The following is an 18,295-nucleotide window of genomic DNA, read 5'->3' as shown; positions in this document are numbered from 1 at the left end:
TCTTCCTGAAGCTCTTTCCACATTCCACACACTGATAGGGTTTCTCCCCTGTATGAATTCTTTGATGCAAAGTGAGATTGGAGCTCTGACTGAAGCTCTTTCCACATTCCACACACTGATAGGGTTTCTCCCCTGTATGAATTCTCTGATGGGAAGTGAGATTAGAGCTATCAGTGAAGCTCTTTCCACATTCCACACACTGATAGGGTTTCTCCCCTGTATGAATTCTTTGATGCGAAGTAAGAGAGGAGCTTTCAGTGAAGCTCTTTCCACATTCCACACACTGATAGGGTTTCTCCCCAGTATGAATTCTTTGATGCGAAGTGAGATAGGAGCTCTTACTGAAACTCTTTCCACATTCCACACACTGATAGGGTTTCTCCCCTGTATGAATTCTTTGATGGGAAGTGAGATAGGAGCTTTCAGTGAAGCTCTTTCCACATTCCACACACTGATAGGGTTTCTCCCCTGTATGAATTCTTTGATGCGAAGTGAGAGTGGAGCTTTCAGTGAAGCTCTTTCCACATTCCACACACTGATAGGGTTTCTCCCCAGTATGAATTCTTTGATGGGAAGTGAGAGAGGAGCTCTTCCTGAAGCTCTTTCCACATTCCACACACTGATAGGGTTTCTCCCCTGTATGAATTCTTTGATGGGAAGTGAGAGAGGAGCTTGTACTGAAGCTATTTCCACATTCCACACACTGATAGGGTTTCTCCCCAGTATGAATTCTTTGATGGGAAGTGAGAGAGGAGCTGTGACTGAAGCTCTTTCCACATTCCACACACTGATAGGGTTTCTCCCCAGTATGAATTCTTTGATGGGAAGTGAGTTTGGAGCTCTTACTGAAGCTCTTTCCACATTCCGCAAACTGATAGGGTTTCTCCCCTGTATGAATTCTCTGATGGGAAGTGAGATCGGTGCTCCTACTGAAGCTCTTTCCACATACCACGCACTGATAAGGTTTCTCCCCTGTATGAATTCTCTGATGCCTAGTGAGAGAGGAGCCCTGATTGAAGCTCTTTCCACATTCCATGCACTGATAGGGTTTCTCCCCTGTATGAATTCTCTGATGCTTAGTGAGATCCGAGCTCGTATTGAAGCTCTTTCCACATTCCACACACTGATAGAGTTTCTTTCTAAGGATATTTTGTTGATGGGAAGTGGAATGGGAGCGCTGACTGCAGCTTTCTCCACACTCCAAATTTTCACGTGGCTTCTCCTCTCTGGGGATTTTATCGTGGTCACCTTTGTTCTTGATTTCATCACAATCTGCAATGGAGACAAAAAGGGATTAGAGCCTGAAGAACAAATGGAGAAGAAATTAAGGGAGTTCAGTGTGTGTTTCTCACCTTTGTTGTTTGTCAATAACCAACATATTTATTATCATATTTTGTTGAGTTGTTGACTGCTGCTTTGTTTGCTATAGAGTAGCGGCCAAAATTGTGGAAGTCTTTTGCAGAAAAGTGTATTTCAGAGGTTTGATGGCTCATAACACTGCTTCTTTTGGAGTAATATCATACAATTATGTATCAACGGAAATTGTTCATTTACCCATATTCTATCTAATGTTATAGCCAAATAACCAGAAAAAGGAAGCACAACTTGCTTAGGTTGACTCTGTGTCTTTTTGTGGTTGGTTTTTTTGTGTTCTTGTAAAACATAATAAAATTATAGAAATGGCACAAAGAGTTGACTGGTCATCCAGAAAGCGATGTAAAATTGTACTGTTTAATGAACAATGCTACAGTTATTAAGAAACTGATGAAAGATTAGGAAAAACTTAACCAGAGCTGGCCATTACATATTTTTGAAGAGGTATCAGGAGACTCAGTCACTATAAAATCAGACCGGTAAAGGCAGGGAAAGGTGCACAAAGGCAAGTGATGATGGACGAGTGGAGAGACTGTCCCTACATGACAGAAGAAAATCATCTGGGTGTATACAAGATGACATGGCGCAATTTAATGTGAAGTTGAGGGCAAGGACTGGTCAAAATGTTATAATTCTAAGGAATAAGCCATTGTCATCACACAAGCAAAGGTTGAAAAGATTAAACCCATGTTAACTGGACAGCAGAACAATGGAACAGTGTTATTTGGAGCAATGAGACCCAAATCTCATTGCTTGGTAGTGATGGCATAACATACGCGAGGAGAAGAATCAGATAAGATTTACATCCACTTGCATTACACCAACCACGAAACACTCAGATATTGTGTTGATCTGGGGTTGTATGGCAGCAAAAGGTGTGGGCAAAATTTACATCATTAATGGGGATGTAAATGCCCTAAAATGCATAAATGAAAGACTTGCGCGCAAACTGAAGAAGAAGAAGAGTTTGGATTTGATATCCCACCTTTCACTCCCCTTCAGGAGTCTCCAAGTGGCTAACATTCTCCTTTCCCTTCCTCCCCCACAACAAACACTCTGTGAGGTGAGTGGGGCTGAGAGCCTTCACAGAAGTGTGACTGGCCCAAGGTCACCCAGCAGCTGCATGTGGAGGAGCGGAGACACGAACCCGGTTTCCCAGATTACGTGACTACCGCTCCTAACCACTACACCACACTGAAGCGTTCCTCAGGTGATCTTTTCCCAGATGCTGAAGCACATTGTCAGGGCACTGCCCTCGGTTAGGGAGGGAGAGAGGAAAAGCCAAATGGATTACAGAGTGCCTCCCGGGATCGTGGGAAGCAGCTCCTCTTCAACGGAGGAGAATAAAGATGCCTCCAGTGCAGCGGCGCTGCAGGAGTCGGAAGAGGCAAGACAGTGCCAGGACAACTTGCCTGGGCAAAGTGGGGAGGAGAGGGGTCCTCTGTTACCCACACCCTCCTTGCGCAGAAAACATCCGCGCAGAGAGGGGAGGCACAGACTGGGAGTCAAGAAGCTGCTTTGCTGGGGAAAGTTTAGGAACTGCCCACTCACGGATTCTGCCAACGACTGAGTCAGCCACGGGAGAGTGGGGCTCCGGATGGATAAGGTTTATTTTGGCAGCAAAAGCAAGGCTTCACAGCTAAGCAGGGAGATATTTGCCTGCTTGCTCTCGAGCAACCCCTTGGAAACATTACACACACACACATATATATATTCTATTTTATACTTCAACAGGATTCCGCTCCATGTCATGTTGCTGCTGTGTGCAAAAGGTGCTTTCAAGATAAAGATATTTCACTGCCGGAATGGCCTGGGAATAGCCCAAACTTTAACCCAATCAGAAATCTATGGAGCCGACTAAAGAAACTTGTTAGTCAGAAGCAACCCAGCAATAAAGTCCAATTAACAGAGGCAATAATTTAATCTTGGTTTCACTTTATTACAGCTGCAGTACTAAAAACTTGGTTCATATCATTGGAAGGCATTGGAAGGCCGTAATTAAAGCTAAAGGTTGCCAATGGTTAGGACTGCTCTTCTAATAAATACTCCTTCATAAAAGTTCTTTCATTACATTCTTCATTAGATTATCCTTCATTGATATATAATTTTATGGTATTACTCCACACAAAAGTGGTGTTATGAGCCATCAAACCTCAGAAATACACTTTTCAGAAAAGGTTTCCACAATTTTGGCCACTAGGAGAAGTTCACTTTAAAGTTAATGTTCTATTTATATGGGATCAGACTATTATTTATGTTTCATGTTTATATATGTGTTGGAAGCCGCCCAGAGTGGCTTGGGCAACCCAGCCAAATGGGCAGGGTATAAATAAAAAATATTACTATTACTACAGTGTTACATTGATTTAAGAACAGTCCTGTTCTGGAAAAGATTAAGTTTGTAAACTATCTTCATCATCATCATCATCATCATCATCATCATCACTGCTACTACTACCTGAGATTCAATAAGTCTAGCTCTTCTCTGGGATGAATTTTGTTTGGCCCAACCATGGCATCCCCTCCATCTCCATTGTCAGTCATTTCTTTCATAGAATCAGAGTTGGAAGAGACCACAAGGGCCATCGAGTCCAACCCCCTGCCAAGCAGGAAACACCATCAGAGCACTCCTGACATATGGTTGTCAAGCCTCTGCTTAAAGACCTCCAAAGAAGGAGACTCCACCACACTCCTTGGCAGCAAATTCCACGGTCAAACAGCTCTTACTGTCAGGAAGTTCTTCCTAATGTTTTTGATCAACCCAAGACTGACAGGAGCAACTACAAAACCAGAAAACCTGAAGCTACGTATGTGGTGTCCGGTACGTTTCCACAGCTCTCTGGGATGAATTTTGTTTGGCCCAACCATGGCATCCCCTCCATCTCCATTGTCAGTCGTTTCTTTGGTCAACACAAGACTGACAGGAGCAAAAACAAAAACAGAAAACCTGAAGCTCCACATTTCCTGGACTTGTAGCAGAGCGGCACAGCGAGTGCTGCTTGTGTGTGTGAGCTTGCAGAACTCAGAGTCCAATACACTGCTGTTCCTCTAAATTAGAAAGCTTTATTGTATGTACAGCAAGATAAACCATCGGAAGATGCAGACGTTGCGTCTTCCATGTCTCAGCAGAAAACGAAAGTCAGAAAGAACGAAGAAACAGCTTTCCTGGATGTTGAGAAAGCTCCTCCCCAGATGCAGGACACTCTGAGCTGTTAACCCTGTAAGCTCTAAAGCTCACAACTTATCTTTCCTAACAATTCTGAAGCTGACATTGAAGATGGCCTGGGCAGTTCAGACCAGCCTGATCGTGGTAGAAAAAGGAATAATTTGAGGAAGATTGTTCAAAGAAAAAACTGTAAGTTACTGTTTATTGTGGGGGTGTTAGGTTCCCAGGTGTTATAGGGGGCACTGTTGAGCTCTGTGAAAATATATGAGGTTGGTTCCATAGAGGTATGTTTTGAATTTCCAGGCTGATATGATGATCCCACAGGGAGCCTTACCAAGAGAGGCCACGATCCCACAATTCTCCTCCATGACGTCCTTATGCAGAGCTCTCTGGTCAGGATCCAGGAACGCCCACTCCTCGTCCGTGAAACGAATGGTGACATCTTCAAAGCAGACTGGAACCTAAAAGAAAAAGGGAAATGTCCTCCTCTGAGACAGCAGAAATATGATCTGCTACACAATGCTCTGTTGTTTCCTTCCTGTAAATATTATTATTATTATTATTATTATTATTATTATTATTATTATTATTATTATTATTATTTATACCCCGCCCATCTGGCTGGGTTGCGGTGTTGTTTCAATAGGATTGCTAGCTGCACATTTTATTTATGGATGCTTATTTTATTCTGCCTTTTAATTATGGGTATCCGTCTTTGTGCAAATAGGTGGCACTCCAACTTGTGGTTTTCAAGTCACTCTGCCTACGCAAGCATTCCAGTTTCCCCGATGGAAGGATCTACTTTCTCCTCTCCTCATGAGTTGTTCTGGGGAGGTTCCCTCCCAATGCCCTAGGGCCAAATTCAAGGGGTTCATGGGGGCATGGAGAGGGGGAGGGGAGGAATGGGGGGCAGGCTCCATTTTCCAGCGGATGGCGCTGGTTAGGTGAATCCAGGCCACTATTTGTTCTCATTTGTCCACTGCTTAGAAACCAATTTTTGCATTCAGTGATCAGTCTAGAAATAAGATAAGCCTATTTTGGATGGCCCCCTTCATGGATCACTGCCTTGCAATGGCGAAGGGGCTTGAATAACTCAGAAAAGCTATGAGCTATGCGGTGCAGGGCCACCCAAGATGGACAGGTCATAGTGGAGAGTTTTGACCAAACGTGATCCACCACTGATCAGTCTAGAAAGTAGGAAAAACCACTGGGCCGGTAAGATACAATCTAAATCAAATCCCAAATCCCTTATGAATACATAGTGGAAGTGAGGAACAGGTTTAAGGATTTAGATTTGGTGGATAGAGTGCCTGAAGAACTATGGTTGGAGGCTCGTAACATTATACAAGAGGCAGCAACTAAAACCATCCCAATGAAAAGTAAATGCAAGAAAGCAAAGTGGCTGTCCAACGAGGCCTTACAAATAGCGGGGGAGAGAAGGCAAGCAAAATGCGAGGGAGATAGTGAAAGATACAGGAAACTGAATGCAGATTTCCAAAGAATAGCAAGGAGAGACAAGAAGGCCTCCTTAAACGAGCAATGCAAAGAAATAGAGGAAAACAATAGAATGGGAAAAAACAGAAATCTGTTCAAGAAAATTGGAGATATGAAAGGAACATTTTGTACAAAGATTTTCATAATAAAAGACAAAGGTGGAAAGGACCTATCAGAAGCAGAAGACATCAAGAAGAGGTGGCAAGATCAATGCTCCAACTACCGCACAATTACACTCATTTCACACGCTAGCAAGGTTATGCTTAAAATTCTACAAGGCAGGCTCAAGCAGTATGTGGACCGAGAACTCCCAGAAGTGCAAGCTGGATTTAGAAGAGGCAGAGGAACCAGAGACCAAATTGCAAACATGTGCTGGATTATGGAGAAAGCTAGAGAGTTCCAGAAAGACATCTACTTCTGCTTCATTGACTATGCAAAAGCCTTTGACTGTGTCGACCACAGCAAACTATGGCAAGTTCTTAAAGAAATGGGAGTTCCTGATCACCTCATCTACAGTTAGAACTGGATATGGAACAACTGATTGGTTCAAAATTGGGAAAGGAGTACGACAAGGCTGTATATTGTCCCCCTGCTTATTTAACTTATATGCAGAATTCATCATGCAAAAGGCTGGGCTGGATGAATCCCAAGCCGGAATTAAGATCGCCGGAAGAAATATCAACAACCTCAGATATACAGATGACACAACCTTGATGGCAGAAAGTGAGGAGGAATTAAAGAACCTTTTAATGAGGGTGAAAGAGGAGAGCACAAAATATGGTCTGAAGCTCAACATCAGAAAAGCGAATATCATGGCCACTGGTCCCATCACCTCCTGGCAAATAGAAGGGGAAGAAATGGAAGCAGTAAGAGCTTTTACTTTCTTGGGCTCCATGATCACTGCAGATGGTGACAGCAGTCACAGAATTAAAAGACGCCTGCTCCTTGGGAGAAAGGTGATGGCATACCTAGACAGCATCTTAAAAAGCAGAGACATCGGGACTTCCGGTCGGCGCCAGCGTTTAATGGCGGTCCTCCCTCCGAGCTCCGGAGGAGGACTGCTTCGCGAGTTCGGGTCTGACCCGCTACGGCAAGCGGGGGACCCCTAAAATCACAGGCGCGGAAGCCTGTGAACAAGGAGACTCGGTGGGCACCAGAAGCGCCCCCTTACTGCGAAAGAGCCTTTTTAAAGGCTCCGGAACGGCATCGGGAGAGCGCGGTGCTGAGAGTCGCAACCCAGCTCGCGGAGCGAAGCCGTGTCGCCATGAACGGAGAGCGCTGATTCCTTCCTGTAAATTGAAATTGGATCGAAAAACCCGTGAGTAGGATTGAACGATTATCTGGACTTTAAAAATTTAAATCTGAGAGGATTTCCGGTTGGCGCCAGCGCTAATGGCTGCTCCCTTTCCGAGCTCCGGAAAGAGGACGGCCCTGCGAGTTCGGGTCTGACCCGCTACGGCAAGCGGGGGACCCCTAAAATCACGGGCGCGGAAGCCCGTGAACAAGGAGATTCGGAGGGCACCTGAAGCGCCCCCTCTTTACCGCAGAAGGAGCCTTTTTAAAGGCACTGGAACGACAACGGGGGAGCGCGGTGCTGAGAATCGCTACCCAGCCCGCAGGGTGAAGCCGCGTCGCCATCAGCGGAGAGCGCCGATTCCTTCCTGTAAATAGTTGACTGGAAAAAACCCGTGAGTAAAACGGAACTTTTATTTGAGACTAAAACGTTGAAATTCGGCTGAAAATGGGGAAGGCAAAAAGTAAGGAAGTCTGCCTTCCCCCGACTGCATGATTGAGAAAGCAACGGACATTTAAACTGCATCTGTAAGAGACATCCTATATAGACTGTTTTAACCCGGCATCTGAACTGTGGAAATCCCCTCTAGCTTGCAGGGAAGAGGGGAGGTAAAAGGACCATTTAGACCTGCATGAATAATCTGAAAAAAAAAGAGGAAATCTTCTGCAGCCTCTAACCTGAAGCCGGCTGCTATAGACAAAAGATCACTGACTGACTTTAAAAACTTTGGAGAAGTTACATAGTGGAAGCCTGATTTGAAACAAAATTTCTGGACTTTGCTGTTACAGTATAGCATTGGACTTTGCTGTTATAAAATCTTTGGATTTTGCTGTTACAGTATATCAGAGTAAGTGGAGACTATACTCATTGGAAAAGTGATATAATTACTTGTAAAAAGCCTCCTTCCTACAAATATTCTTTGTCTCACTGTATGGACATTTTGATTTGCTCCCTCTAGAGGGTAAAGGGACAGTTACCATAGTTTGGGACGGTGGAAATTTCCAGCAGGAGACGGTTCCCGTGGGAAACGACCTTGGGAGATGAGCGGTCCGGTAGAGGAAACAGCTACAAGAGCCAGGACAAGACAGCAACAGCAGCAGCAACAACAGCAGTCACAAAAGAAGAGAGGCTCGATTACAGGCGCAACTCCTATAGGAACATCAGGACAAGAAAAAGGGATACCTGCCTCCATGGATCCAGTGTCACAAGCTCTACTTAAGATAAATCAGTCTCTGGAAAATTTAACAAAGCAGACTGCAGATCTAACAAGGCAGTCTGTAGAGAATACAAAGAAGCTAACAGAAAACTCACAAAAATTGACAGATATAATAGCAAGATTGGACCTGAACACACAATCGATAAATAAGCTGACAGAAGAAAGTTCTGCAACTCGTAAAATTGCAGAAGAAGCCAGAACAATTGCTGGAGAGACGCAAGGGAACCTAGAACCGGTTGTAAAAAAGGTACACGAACACGACACAACTTTTGCTTTGTGGGAATTACAGAGAAAAGAGAGAAATTTAAAATTAAGACTAACCCCAGAAAACGAAGGAGACAACCTTGGAGAATATTTAACACAAGAGTTCACTGACCATTGGGAGCTGGAAGAGGACGAAATTAAAATCACCACAGCATTTAGATTGGGCAAGAAGCAGAACAGAAAGGTTCCAAGGGATTGTTTAATCACTCTTAGATCAAAAGAAGAAAGAGACAAAATCTTAAGACTTCATTTTGAAAAGGCCTTGCAAATTGAGAATTCCACCATACAGATCTTTAAAGATATCCCCAAGCATATATTGGATTTGAGAACTTCATATAAAGATTTGGTTTATCTGTTAAAGAAGAACACTATTTTCTTCAGGTGGGAATTCCCACAGGGACTATCTTTTGACTATAAAGGAAAAAAGGTGAAGATAAAGACGATACAAGATAAAGAGAGATTTCTGGAAAGAAACCGAGAAGACTTGGAGAAGGGAACTGTGGATCCAATTACAGAACAGAGGAGAGCAATAGACATTTTGAACCTGTCGTTTGGACAAAACCCACCACCAACAGAGGAAGAACAACAACTTGGAGCTGTCGGAGGAGTATTGGAAAAATAACAAGATGGCCCTGCAATTCCTTAGCTGGAATTGCAATGGGATCAACATGCCTTTGAAGAGACGACAAGTTTTCCATATTCTGTACAGAGAACAATTGGACTTGATATGTTTACAAGAAACTCATATAACCAGAGCTCACAGGAGATTACTTGTAAATAAAAGATTGGGACAAGAATTTATTTCGTCGGACAAAGTGAAAAAAAGAGGAGTTGTGATTTATGCAAAAGAGAAGTGGGCCCCAAAAATGATGTTTAAAGATGAACAAGGAAGATATCTAGCAGTGGAGATACAAGTACAAGGAGAAAAATTTTTGATAATTGGGATCTATGCACCAAATGAAGGTAAAGCAGAGTTTTTCAAAAAACTTCATGAAACCTTGATGGACTATCTGGACTACAATATGATAATTATGGGAGATATGAATGGTGTAGTCTCTACAAATATGGACAAGACACAAAGACTGACACTTACTAAAGAAGGGAGACTTCCGAAGACTTTTTTTGAAATGACGGAAAATTTGGACTTAATAGACATTTGGAGAACAAGGAACCCTCTTGAAAGAGAGGGAACTTTTTTCTCCCATGCAAAGATGACCTGGACTAGAATCGACCAAATATGGATTACTAGTGGGATGGCTCCAAAGATCAAGAAGGTAGAAATCTGCCCAAAAACTTGCTCCGACCATAACGCCGTGAAGATGGAAATGAAACTTACAATAACTGGTCAGTTTAGATGGAGGATGAATGACACCCTATTTCGAGATAAGGAGATCCACAGGAAGGCCCAAAAAACTCTAAAGGATTATTTTGAAATAAATCTAAAGGACGATGTGGAAAAAAGAGTGATCTGGGACGCAACTAAAGCTGTGATGCGAGGATTTTTGATCCAACAAAATTCAATAAAGAAGAGAAAGCAGAATGAGAAAAAGGAAAAGATCTTGGAAAAGATAAAAGAAGGAGAGAAAAAACTAAGATCAAAACCAAAGTCCCAGGAGACTTTGAGAGAGATTAAGTTATACCAAACACAATATATGGAACTGATGAACCAAGAGATAGAGTGGAAGATAAAGCAAATGAAACAAAAGACATTTGAATCGGCAGATAAATGTGGCAAACTTCTGGCATGGCAACTAAAGAAAAGGCAGAAATTGAATACAGTTACAAGCCTAGAAGTGGACGGGAAAAATATATCTAAACCTAACGAGATAAGAAATTGCTTTTTGAGCTATTTTTAAAAACTTTATTCCCAAGGATTACAAAATGAAGAAGATATAGATAAATTCCTAAATAAATATGGATTACAAAAAATCTCTCATCAAAGCAAGGTGGATCTAAACCAGAGAATAACAGAACAAGAGATAGAGAGTGCCATTCAGGATATGCAACTGGGCAAATCTCCAGGGCCAGATGGACTGACTTCCAGATACTATAAATCTTTGAAGGAGTGGCTGGTTCAACCGTTAAAGGAAGTATGCAACGAGATCTTAGAGGGAAAAAAGGCACCTGAATCGTGGAAAGAAGCATATATTTCACTCATACCAAAGACAGAGACTGAAAAGACTCAACTGAAGAACTACCGCCCAATATCACTACTTAATGTGGATTACAAAATTTTTGCAGACATTTTAGCAAAAAGATTTTAAAAAGTGTTGATCGAGAAGATTCATAAGGACCAAGCAGGCTTTCTCCCAAAGAGACACCTTTCAGACAATGTCAGGAATATAATAGATATTCTGGAAAAGCTAGAGGTGAATATAAATACTAAAGCAGTTTTGATATTTGTGGATGCGGAGAAAGCCTTTGACAATATCTCTTGGAGTTTTATGAAAAAGAATCTTCATGGGATGGGGGTAGGGCAAGGATTTGAGAATGGTATGGGTGCAATATACTCTGAACAAAAAGCTAAATTGATTGTAAATAATGTAATAACTGAGGAACTTAAGATAGAAAAAGGAACACGACAGGGGTGCCCAATTTCCCCATTGCTTTTTATTTCGGTTCTGGAGGTGTTGCTAAATATGATTAGAGATGACCAGCAGGTTAAAGGCGTACAGGTCGGAGCTAAACATTATAAGTTAAAGGCTTTTGCAGATGACTTAGTATTGACCCTACAAGAGCCAAACACTAGTACGAAAAGGGTGTTGGAGATAATTCAACAATTCGGCCAGGTAGCTGGATTTAAACTGAATAAACAAAAAACTAAAGTCTTAGGAAAAAACCTAACAGAAATGGAGAAGGAGAAATTCCAAGAAGAGACAGGTTTGACGTTGGTTAAGAAGGTGAAATACCTAGGGGTAAATCTAACATCTAAAAATTTGAACTTGTATAAGGACAACTATGAAAAATGTTGGTCAGAAATCAAAAAAGACTTAGAAATATGGTCAAATTTGAGATTGTCAATGTTAGGCCGAATTGCAGTGATTAAGATGAATATATTCTGAACAAAAAGCTAAGTTGATTGTAAATAATGTGATAACTGAAGAACTTAAGATAGAAAAAGGGACACGACAGGGATGCCCAATTTCCCCACTACTTTTTATCTCGGTTCTGGAGGTGTTGCTAAATATGATTAGAGATGACCAGCAGGTTAAAGGTGTACAGGTCGGAGCAAAACATTACAAGTTAAGAGCTTTTGCAGATGATTTGGTACTTACTTTACGAGAGCCAGATACTAGTACAAAAAGGGTGTTGGAGATAATTCAAGAATTTGGTCAGGTGGCCGGATTTAAATTGAATAAACAAAAGACTAAAGTTTTGGGGGGAAATTTGACAGGTATGGAGAGGGAGAAATTCCAGAATGAAACAGGTTTGACAGTGGTTAAGAAGGTGAAATACCTAGGGGTTCATCTGACATCTAAAAACTTGAACTTGTATAAAGACAATTATGAAAAATGTTGGTCAGAAATCAAAAAAGATCTAGAAATATGGTCAAATTTGAAATTGTCAATGTTAGGCCGAATTGCAGTTATCAAGATGAATGTACTGCCTAGAATGTTATTTTTGTTTCAAACCTTGCAGATTCTTGACAAGATGGACTGTTTCAAGAGGTGGCAGAAAGACATTTCGAAATTTGTCTGGCAGGGCAAAAAGCCCAGAATAAAATTTAAAATAGTGACAGATGTAAAAGAAAGAGGGGGATTTGCCCTGCCGGACTTAAAATTGTACTACGAAGCAGCAGCGTTTTGCTGGCTGAAAGAGTGGATGCTCCTCGAGAATACAGATATCTTGGATTTAGAAGGTTTCAATAACACATTTGGTTGGCATGCATACTTATGGTATGATAAAATTAAAGTGCATAGGGCTTTCAAAAACCATATTGTTAGAAAAGCATTATATAATGTTTGGATAAGATACAAAGACTTGTTGGAAAACAAAACCCCTAGATGGTTGTCACCCTTGGAGGCTAAGGCATTGAAAAAACTCAATATGGAGGCAGAATGGCCAAAGTATTGGGAAATTTTGGAACAAGATGGAGATAAATTGAAGTTACAGAGTCATGAGAAATTGAAACCCAAAGTACGAGATTGGCTCCATTATTATCAAATAATGGAGGTTTACAAACAGGACAGGAAAATTGGCTTCCAGGTGGAGAAATCAAAATTAGAAAGTGAACTGTTAAAACCCAATACTAAGAACTTGTCAAGAATGTATAATTTGCTGCTGAAATGGAATACACAAGACGAAACAGTTAAATCAGCTATGATTAAGTGGGCACAGGACATTGGTCATAACATTATGTTTGCTGACTGGGAATGGTTGTGGAACACCGGGATAAAATTCACGGCATGCAATGCTTTAAAGGAAAATATTATGAAAATGATCTATAGGTGGTACACGACCCCAGTCAAGCTAGCAAAGATTTACCATTTGCCTGATAACAAGTGCTGGAAATGTAAAGAATCTGAAGGTACTTTCTACCACCTTTGGTGGACGTGCCCAAAGATTAAGGCCTTCTGGGAGATGATATATAATGAAATGAAAAAAGTACTTAAATGTACCTTCCCTAAGAAACCAGAGGCCTTTCTCTTGGGCATTGTCAGCCAATTGGTGCTAAAGAAAGATAGAACTTTCTTTATGTGTGCTACGACAGCAGCAAGAATACTTATCGCAAAGTATTGGAAGACACAAGATCTACCCACCTTGGAAGAATGGCAGATGAAAGTGATGGACTATATGACACTGGCTGAGATGACTGGCAGAATCCGTGATCAGAGGAAAGAGACGGCGGAAGAGGATTGGAAGAAATTCAAAGTTTATCTTAAGAACTATTATAAAATTGATGAATGCTAAAATGTTGAGGTGTTGAGAAAGAAAAAGGGATTACAGTGACATAAGATTAAGTTGAAGAAAAGACTAAGAGGACACATATTTGATAAAATTACTTAGAAGCTGCTGAAATAATTTTGGAAATTGGGATGCAGAAAGGGGAGGTATGGGGGAGTCCGATAAATGAGGGTTATGAAAAAAAGGTTATGAAATTATACATGTTTGTTTGTCTTTTTATTTGTTTGTATTGTTTAAAAAATGTTGTAAAACCAATAATTTTTATTTTTTTTTAAAGCAGAGACATCACCTTACCAACAAAGGTCCGTATAGTTAAAGCCACGGTCTTCCCAGTAGTGATGTATGGAAGTGAGAGCCGGACCATAAAGAAGGCTGATCGCCAAAGAATTGATGCTTTTGAGTTATGGTGCTGGAGGAGACTCTTGAGAGTCCCATGGACTGCAAGAAGATCAAACGTATCCATTCTTAAAGAAATTAGCCCTGAGTGCTCACCGGAAGGACAGACTGTGAAGTTGAGGCTCCAATACTTTGGCCACCTCATGAGAAGAGAAGACTCCCTGGAAAAGACCCTGTTGTTGGGAAAGATGGAGGGTACAAGGAGAAGGGGACGACAGAGAATGAGATGGTTGGACAGTGTTCTCGAAGCTACAAACATGAGTCTGACCAAACTGTGGGAGGCAGCGGAAGACAGGAGTGCCTGGCGTGCTCTGGTCCATGGGGTCACGAAGAGTCGGACACGACTAAACAACTAAACAACAACAACAATTTTGGATGGCCATCTGTCTTGGATGATCTAGCAACACAGGGGGTTGGACTTGATGACCCTTGGGGTCCCTTTCAACTCTAGGATTCCATGAAAACTGCAACTACAGATGAATCCTACTGGCAAAATTCAGAAGGCTGGTGTCAGAGTTCTATGGGTAGGAAATCCCACAGTACACAGCTGGAGTTCACACTTTCTTACCAAAAACACGGTATTCACAGACTTGGCTGAGTTTCGGGCCTCATGAGAACAGCAGCTCATTCCCAGAGGGTCTGTCAGTTTGCATAATCTAGCAGAGATTCCTGCAACGCAGGGGGTTTCCTGGCTCTGAGAGACAAGCAGGGAGGGTGGCTTCTGGCAGAAGGACAGGGAGCCACCGATGGCTCCTCCTTCTCCTGACTCACCTCTGCCTCTCGACTTCCCTCTCCCACTCGCCTCCTTCCTCTTCTGCCTCTGATTCTGCACTGCATTCTGCCACAGTGTCTCCCAGCTCACTAAGCCCTGTTACCCCTTTAGCTTCTGACATCTCCTTTTCCCAGGCTTCTCCCTCTGATCACTCATCCTTCCTCCACTTCCACTCCTTCGGCTCTGAGCCATCTTCCCTTCCTGGTTCCCTGGCTGCTTCCTCCCACCATTCCTCTGTGCCCAACCAGTCCATGATATTGCTCCATCCCTCGGCCTCCGACCCCACAAGGCAGCTTCCCCTGACCTGATCTGGTTCCACAGCCGCTGCTTCCCTTCTGCCCCCATGAAGAGGCGGATCAGGAGGTTTTGCTGGCATCATTCTGTCACCTGCAAGAGAAAAAATGTAAACAGGACGCCAGGAGTGCCTGCTTCTCTCACAGGGGAAACAGGGCATCTCTAACAACAGATGGGCCTTTCAGAAAGCCATACTTGCTGAGAGCATTTGGATGTTTGTGCCCATTTCATATGTTAGATGTGCAGAAACCCATCTCCCCTCCTTTGGACCCTTGTTCCCAACTGTCTCCCCGCAAAACAAGATGAAAAGAATATCAGTGTTTATTAAAAAAAAAGGTTCTGTTGGCATAAAAGAGTCCACGAGAAGAGTATCCTTGCAGAGTACTGGTGTAGCTGCTCTGTGAGTCGCCTACTGTGGTCCTCTAGGAGTTCAGACTGTTCCAGTAGCCGATGCTGAGTGCTTTCCTGATCCTCAGATCCTAGCTGCCCCAGCGTCACTGCAGACAGTTACAGCTTGCCACCAACTGCTCCAACGCACAGCCACTGGCTCCATACACCACCAGGACTCACCAGCTCCCTGCTCAGATGCTGTCAGTCGTTTTGCACTCTGCACAAGCTCAGAAACACTGGGCCCATAACCTGTCAGTGTTTGTAAAAAAAATAAAATGTTCTGACCTCCCTTTGTTGCCTCAGCCTGGTCCTCGGACCCTTGTTGGCATAAAAGAGTCCACAAGAAGACTTCCGGGGTTGGCGCAATCTGGGAATGGCGGATTCCCTCCGAGCTCCGGAGGGAATCGGCTCAGCGGGGGACGGGTCTTTGCTGTGCCGGCGACACGGGGACCCTTAGAACCGCAGGCGCGGAAGCCTGCGGACTGAAGACTCGGTGGGTGCCTTAAGCGCCCCCCCTGATTCGCAAAGAGCCTTTTTAAAGGCTGCGGAGGGGATACGGGGGGTGGCGTGGCACCGAGAGTCCATCGCTACCTCTGCTGAGCGAAGCCGCGAGCCATGACCGGAGAGCGCTGACTTCCTTCCTTGAAATTCGGCTGAGAAAAAGAACCCGTGAGTTAATTGAATTTGGATTTTAAGAATTTCACCTATTGAATTTGAGACGATCGGGGGATGTGTTAAAAGGAAGTCCGCACCCCCCCCCTTGCAGACGATCCAGAGCAACGATAAAAGAACTAAGCTGGAGTGCCTACCCTGTAAAGGGTGAGTTTAAAAAGACAGTAACTTCCAAGATTTGGAAAAGGAATTTCTGAGCAGGAGAGAGGAGTGTTGGAAGGGGTATATTTCTGTTGTAAACAACCCCCCCTCCCGGGCCCGGGAGTGTCCTATTTTGGAGCTTGTATAAGAAGTGCAGAGTTTGACAGCTGTCAAAGCTGTCAAACGGACTGTTAATAGTAGAAAAATTGCTACTTAAGACCCCTCTGGATTAAAAGGAGTTACAATTGAACTAAAATTGTTGGAAACAAAGAATCAATAATAAGACAGAGGACTGTTGGAGAAAAGAACACTAAGTAACCAGATTCCCTCTAGGGGGAACTCTGTGGCATTACAATGGCTGTGGATGGAAAGATACTGGGAGAAATCGAAAGGATGTTTTATTTGGTTGGAATCTTACAGGAACAGACTACGGCTATGAGTGAACAATTGATGACCTTGAATTCTGAAACAAGTAGTTCTGTTGAATGTAATGAGAACCTGGCTGAGAAAGAATCCACAGCTGAGCCGGAAATGATAACCAAAGAGGAGGAGAAGACAAAACAAGAAAGAGAAGAACTGAAATGGGAAGATATTGTCCAGAAGCTGACATCTGTGGAATATAAACAAGGAGACTATTGGACTGAACCTACTATAAATCTACGAAAGATCCAGAAGATGAAAGTGGAGGCCCTGGGAATCTATGAAATCAAGGAATTTAAAATAAAGAAATATAATTGGGGCCTCCACATAGACTCTGACTTTGATTATGTTCAAAATTCATGCCTTGTGGAAATTCCTCAGCAGCTGCTTGCAAATATGGGAAGAGATTTTGGACTGATTGTGAAAGAACTCTTTCGAGACGTGAAGACCGACATTAAGGATTGCCAACTAGGCCGGCGGAGAGGGACTGAAAGAGACTTGAGAGCCTCGGACGTGAGGAACCCGGGCTAAGAACTGTTATTTTGGACATGTTTTCGGAAGGGACACAAACCGGGGAAGGGAGGGAGGGAAGAATCTAGTTTTAACAACACTTAAGACCATGGGATTTAGCTAACAAGATTATTATTTAAGACAAAATGGGAAATCGATGGAAGGGAACTGAGGTCCAACTTAGAAAAAATTTAATTTTGCTTTTTTTTTCTTTTTTATATAAAGGATTAATATTAAGATGGATAAGGAAATGCCAATTTGCTGATATAAATTTGGGAATAGGGATGCAAGGGAGGGGGTGGGGGGAAGTCAATGACCAGGGTAAGAAAATAATTTTTTTTGGAAACTATATATGTTTGTTGTTTTATTTTTCTGTTTGTTTGCTTTTGTGTCTTTTGTGTTTTTGTCTGTGTCTATATAAAATGTGAAAATCCAATAAAAAATTTTATAAAAAAAAAGAGTCCACAAGAAGAGTATCCTTGCAGAGTACTTTCTGCTTTTATTCTTAAAAGCCTTTCTGCAAAAGCGACTGACCAACTGTACACAAAAGCGACTGACCAACTGTACACACTGTTGGTTTCTGCTTCCTCACTGAACAGCGAATGTATGTCACAAGACATTGTTTTGCATTCCACACTCCAAGTTACTGTTGGATTCCCACAGGAATGGGAGACTGGATGTGACGTACACTGGTTTGCTGTTTTTCACTCTTCTCTCGGTTTCTTTGTTAGAGAGACAGGTTGCTTCTCTGCTCTCACAGAGGCAAGATGCATGTTTGTATTCTCTCAGCATAGAGTGGAAATAAAGTTGAGAATGTGGCACATACTGCTTATCCTTCTGCTGTCTGGACTACTCTGCTTGGGCTCAAGATAAGAAAAGCCTGTATCAGCTTCAGATGGGCCGAAGCTGGTCAAAATCTCACACACACATCAACACTACCAGGTTTCACCAACCAACCAACCCAAACCAAACTAACATTTCTCACTC

At 42.7% G+C, this 18,295-nt stretch overlaps 2 protein-coding genes across 5 annotated transcripts in view; one reads left to right on the top strand and one right to left on the bottom strand.

Moving 5' to 3' along the window:
- Positions 1–18,295, top strand: part of LOC309530300 (uncharacterized protein) — a 670,922-nt gene that overhangs the window by 368,250 nt on the left and 284,377 nt on the right. The gene's annotated exons all lie outside the window — the stretch shown is intronic.
- The window catches only part of LOC309531553 (zinc finger protein 500-like), a gene marked incomplete at its 3' end in the record, with an annotated part of 62,668 nt that overhangs the window by 2,212 nt on the left and 42,161 nt on the right, over positions 1–18,295 (bottom strand). Inside the window, exons 4-6 of the mRNA XM_082221145.1 lie at positions 15,186–15,268; positions 4,875–5,001; positions 931–1,272 (exon numbers count right to left, since the gene is read on the bottom strand). Of these exons, the coding sequence (XP_082077271.1) occupies positions 931–1,272; positions 4,875–5,001; positions 15,186–15,268 (552 nt within the window). The remainder of the gene's footprint in view (positions 1–930; positions 1,273–4,874; positions 5,002–15,185; positions 15,269–18,295) is intronic.

Source organism: Podarcis vaucheri (assembly GCF_965113315.1).
Source record: "Podarcis vaucheri genome assembly, chromosome: 4".
NCBI lineage: Eukaryota > Metazoa > Chordata > Lepidosauria > Squamata > Lacertidae > Podarcis > Podarcis vaucheri.
Note: the sequence above shows the minus strand (reverse complement) of the source record. Positions and strands in the feature narration are given on the sequence as shown.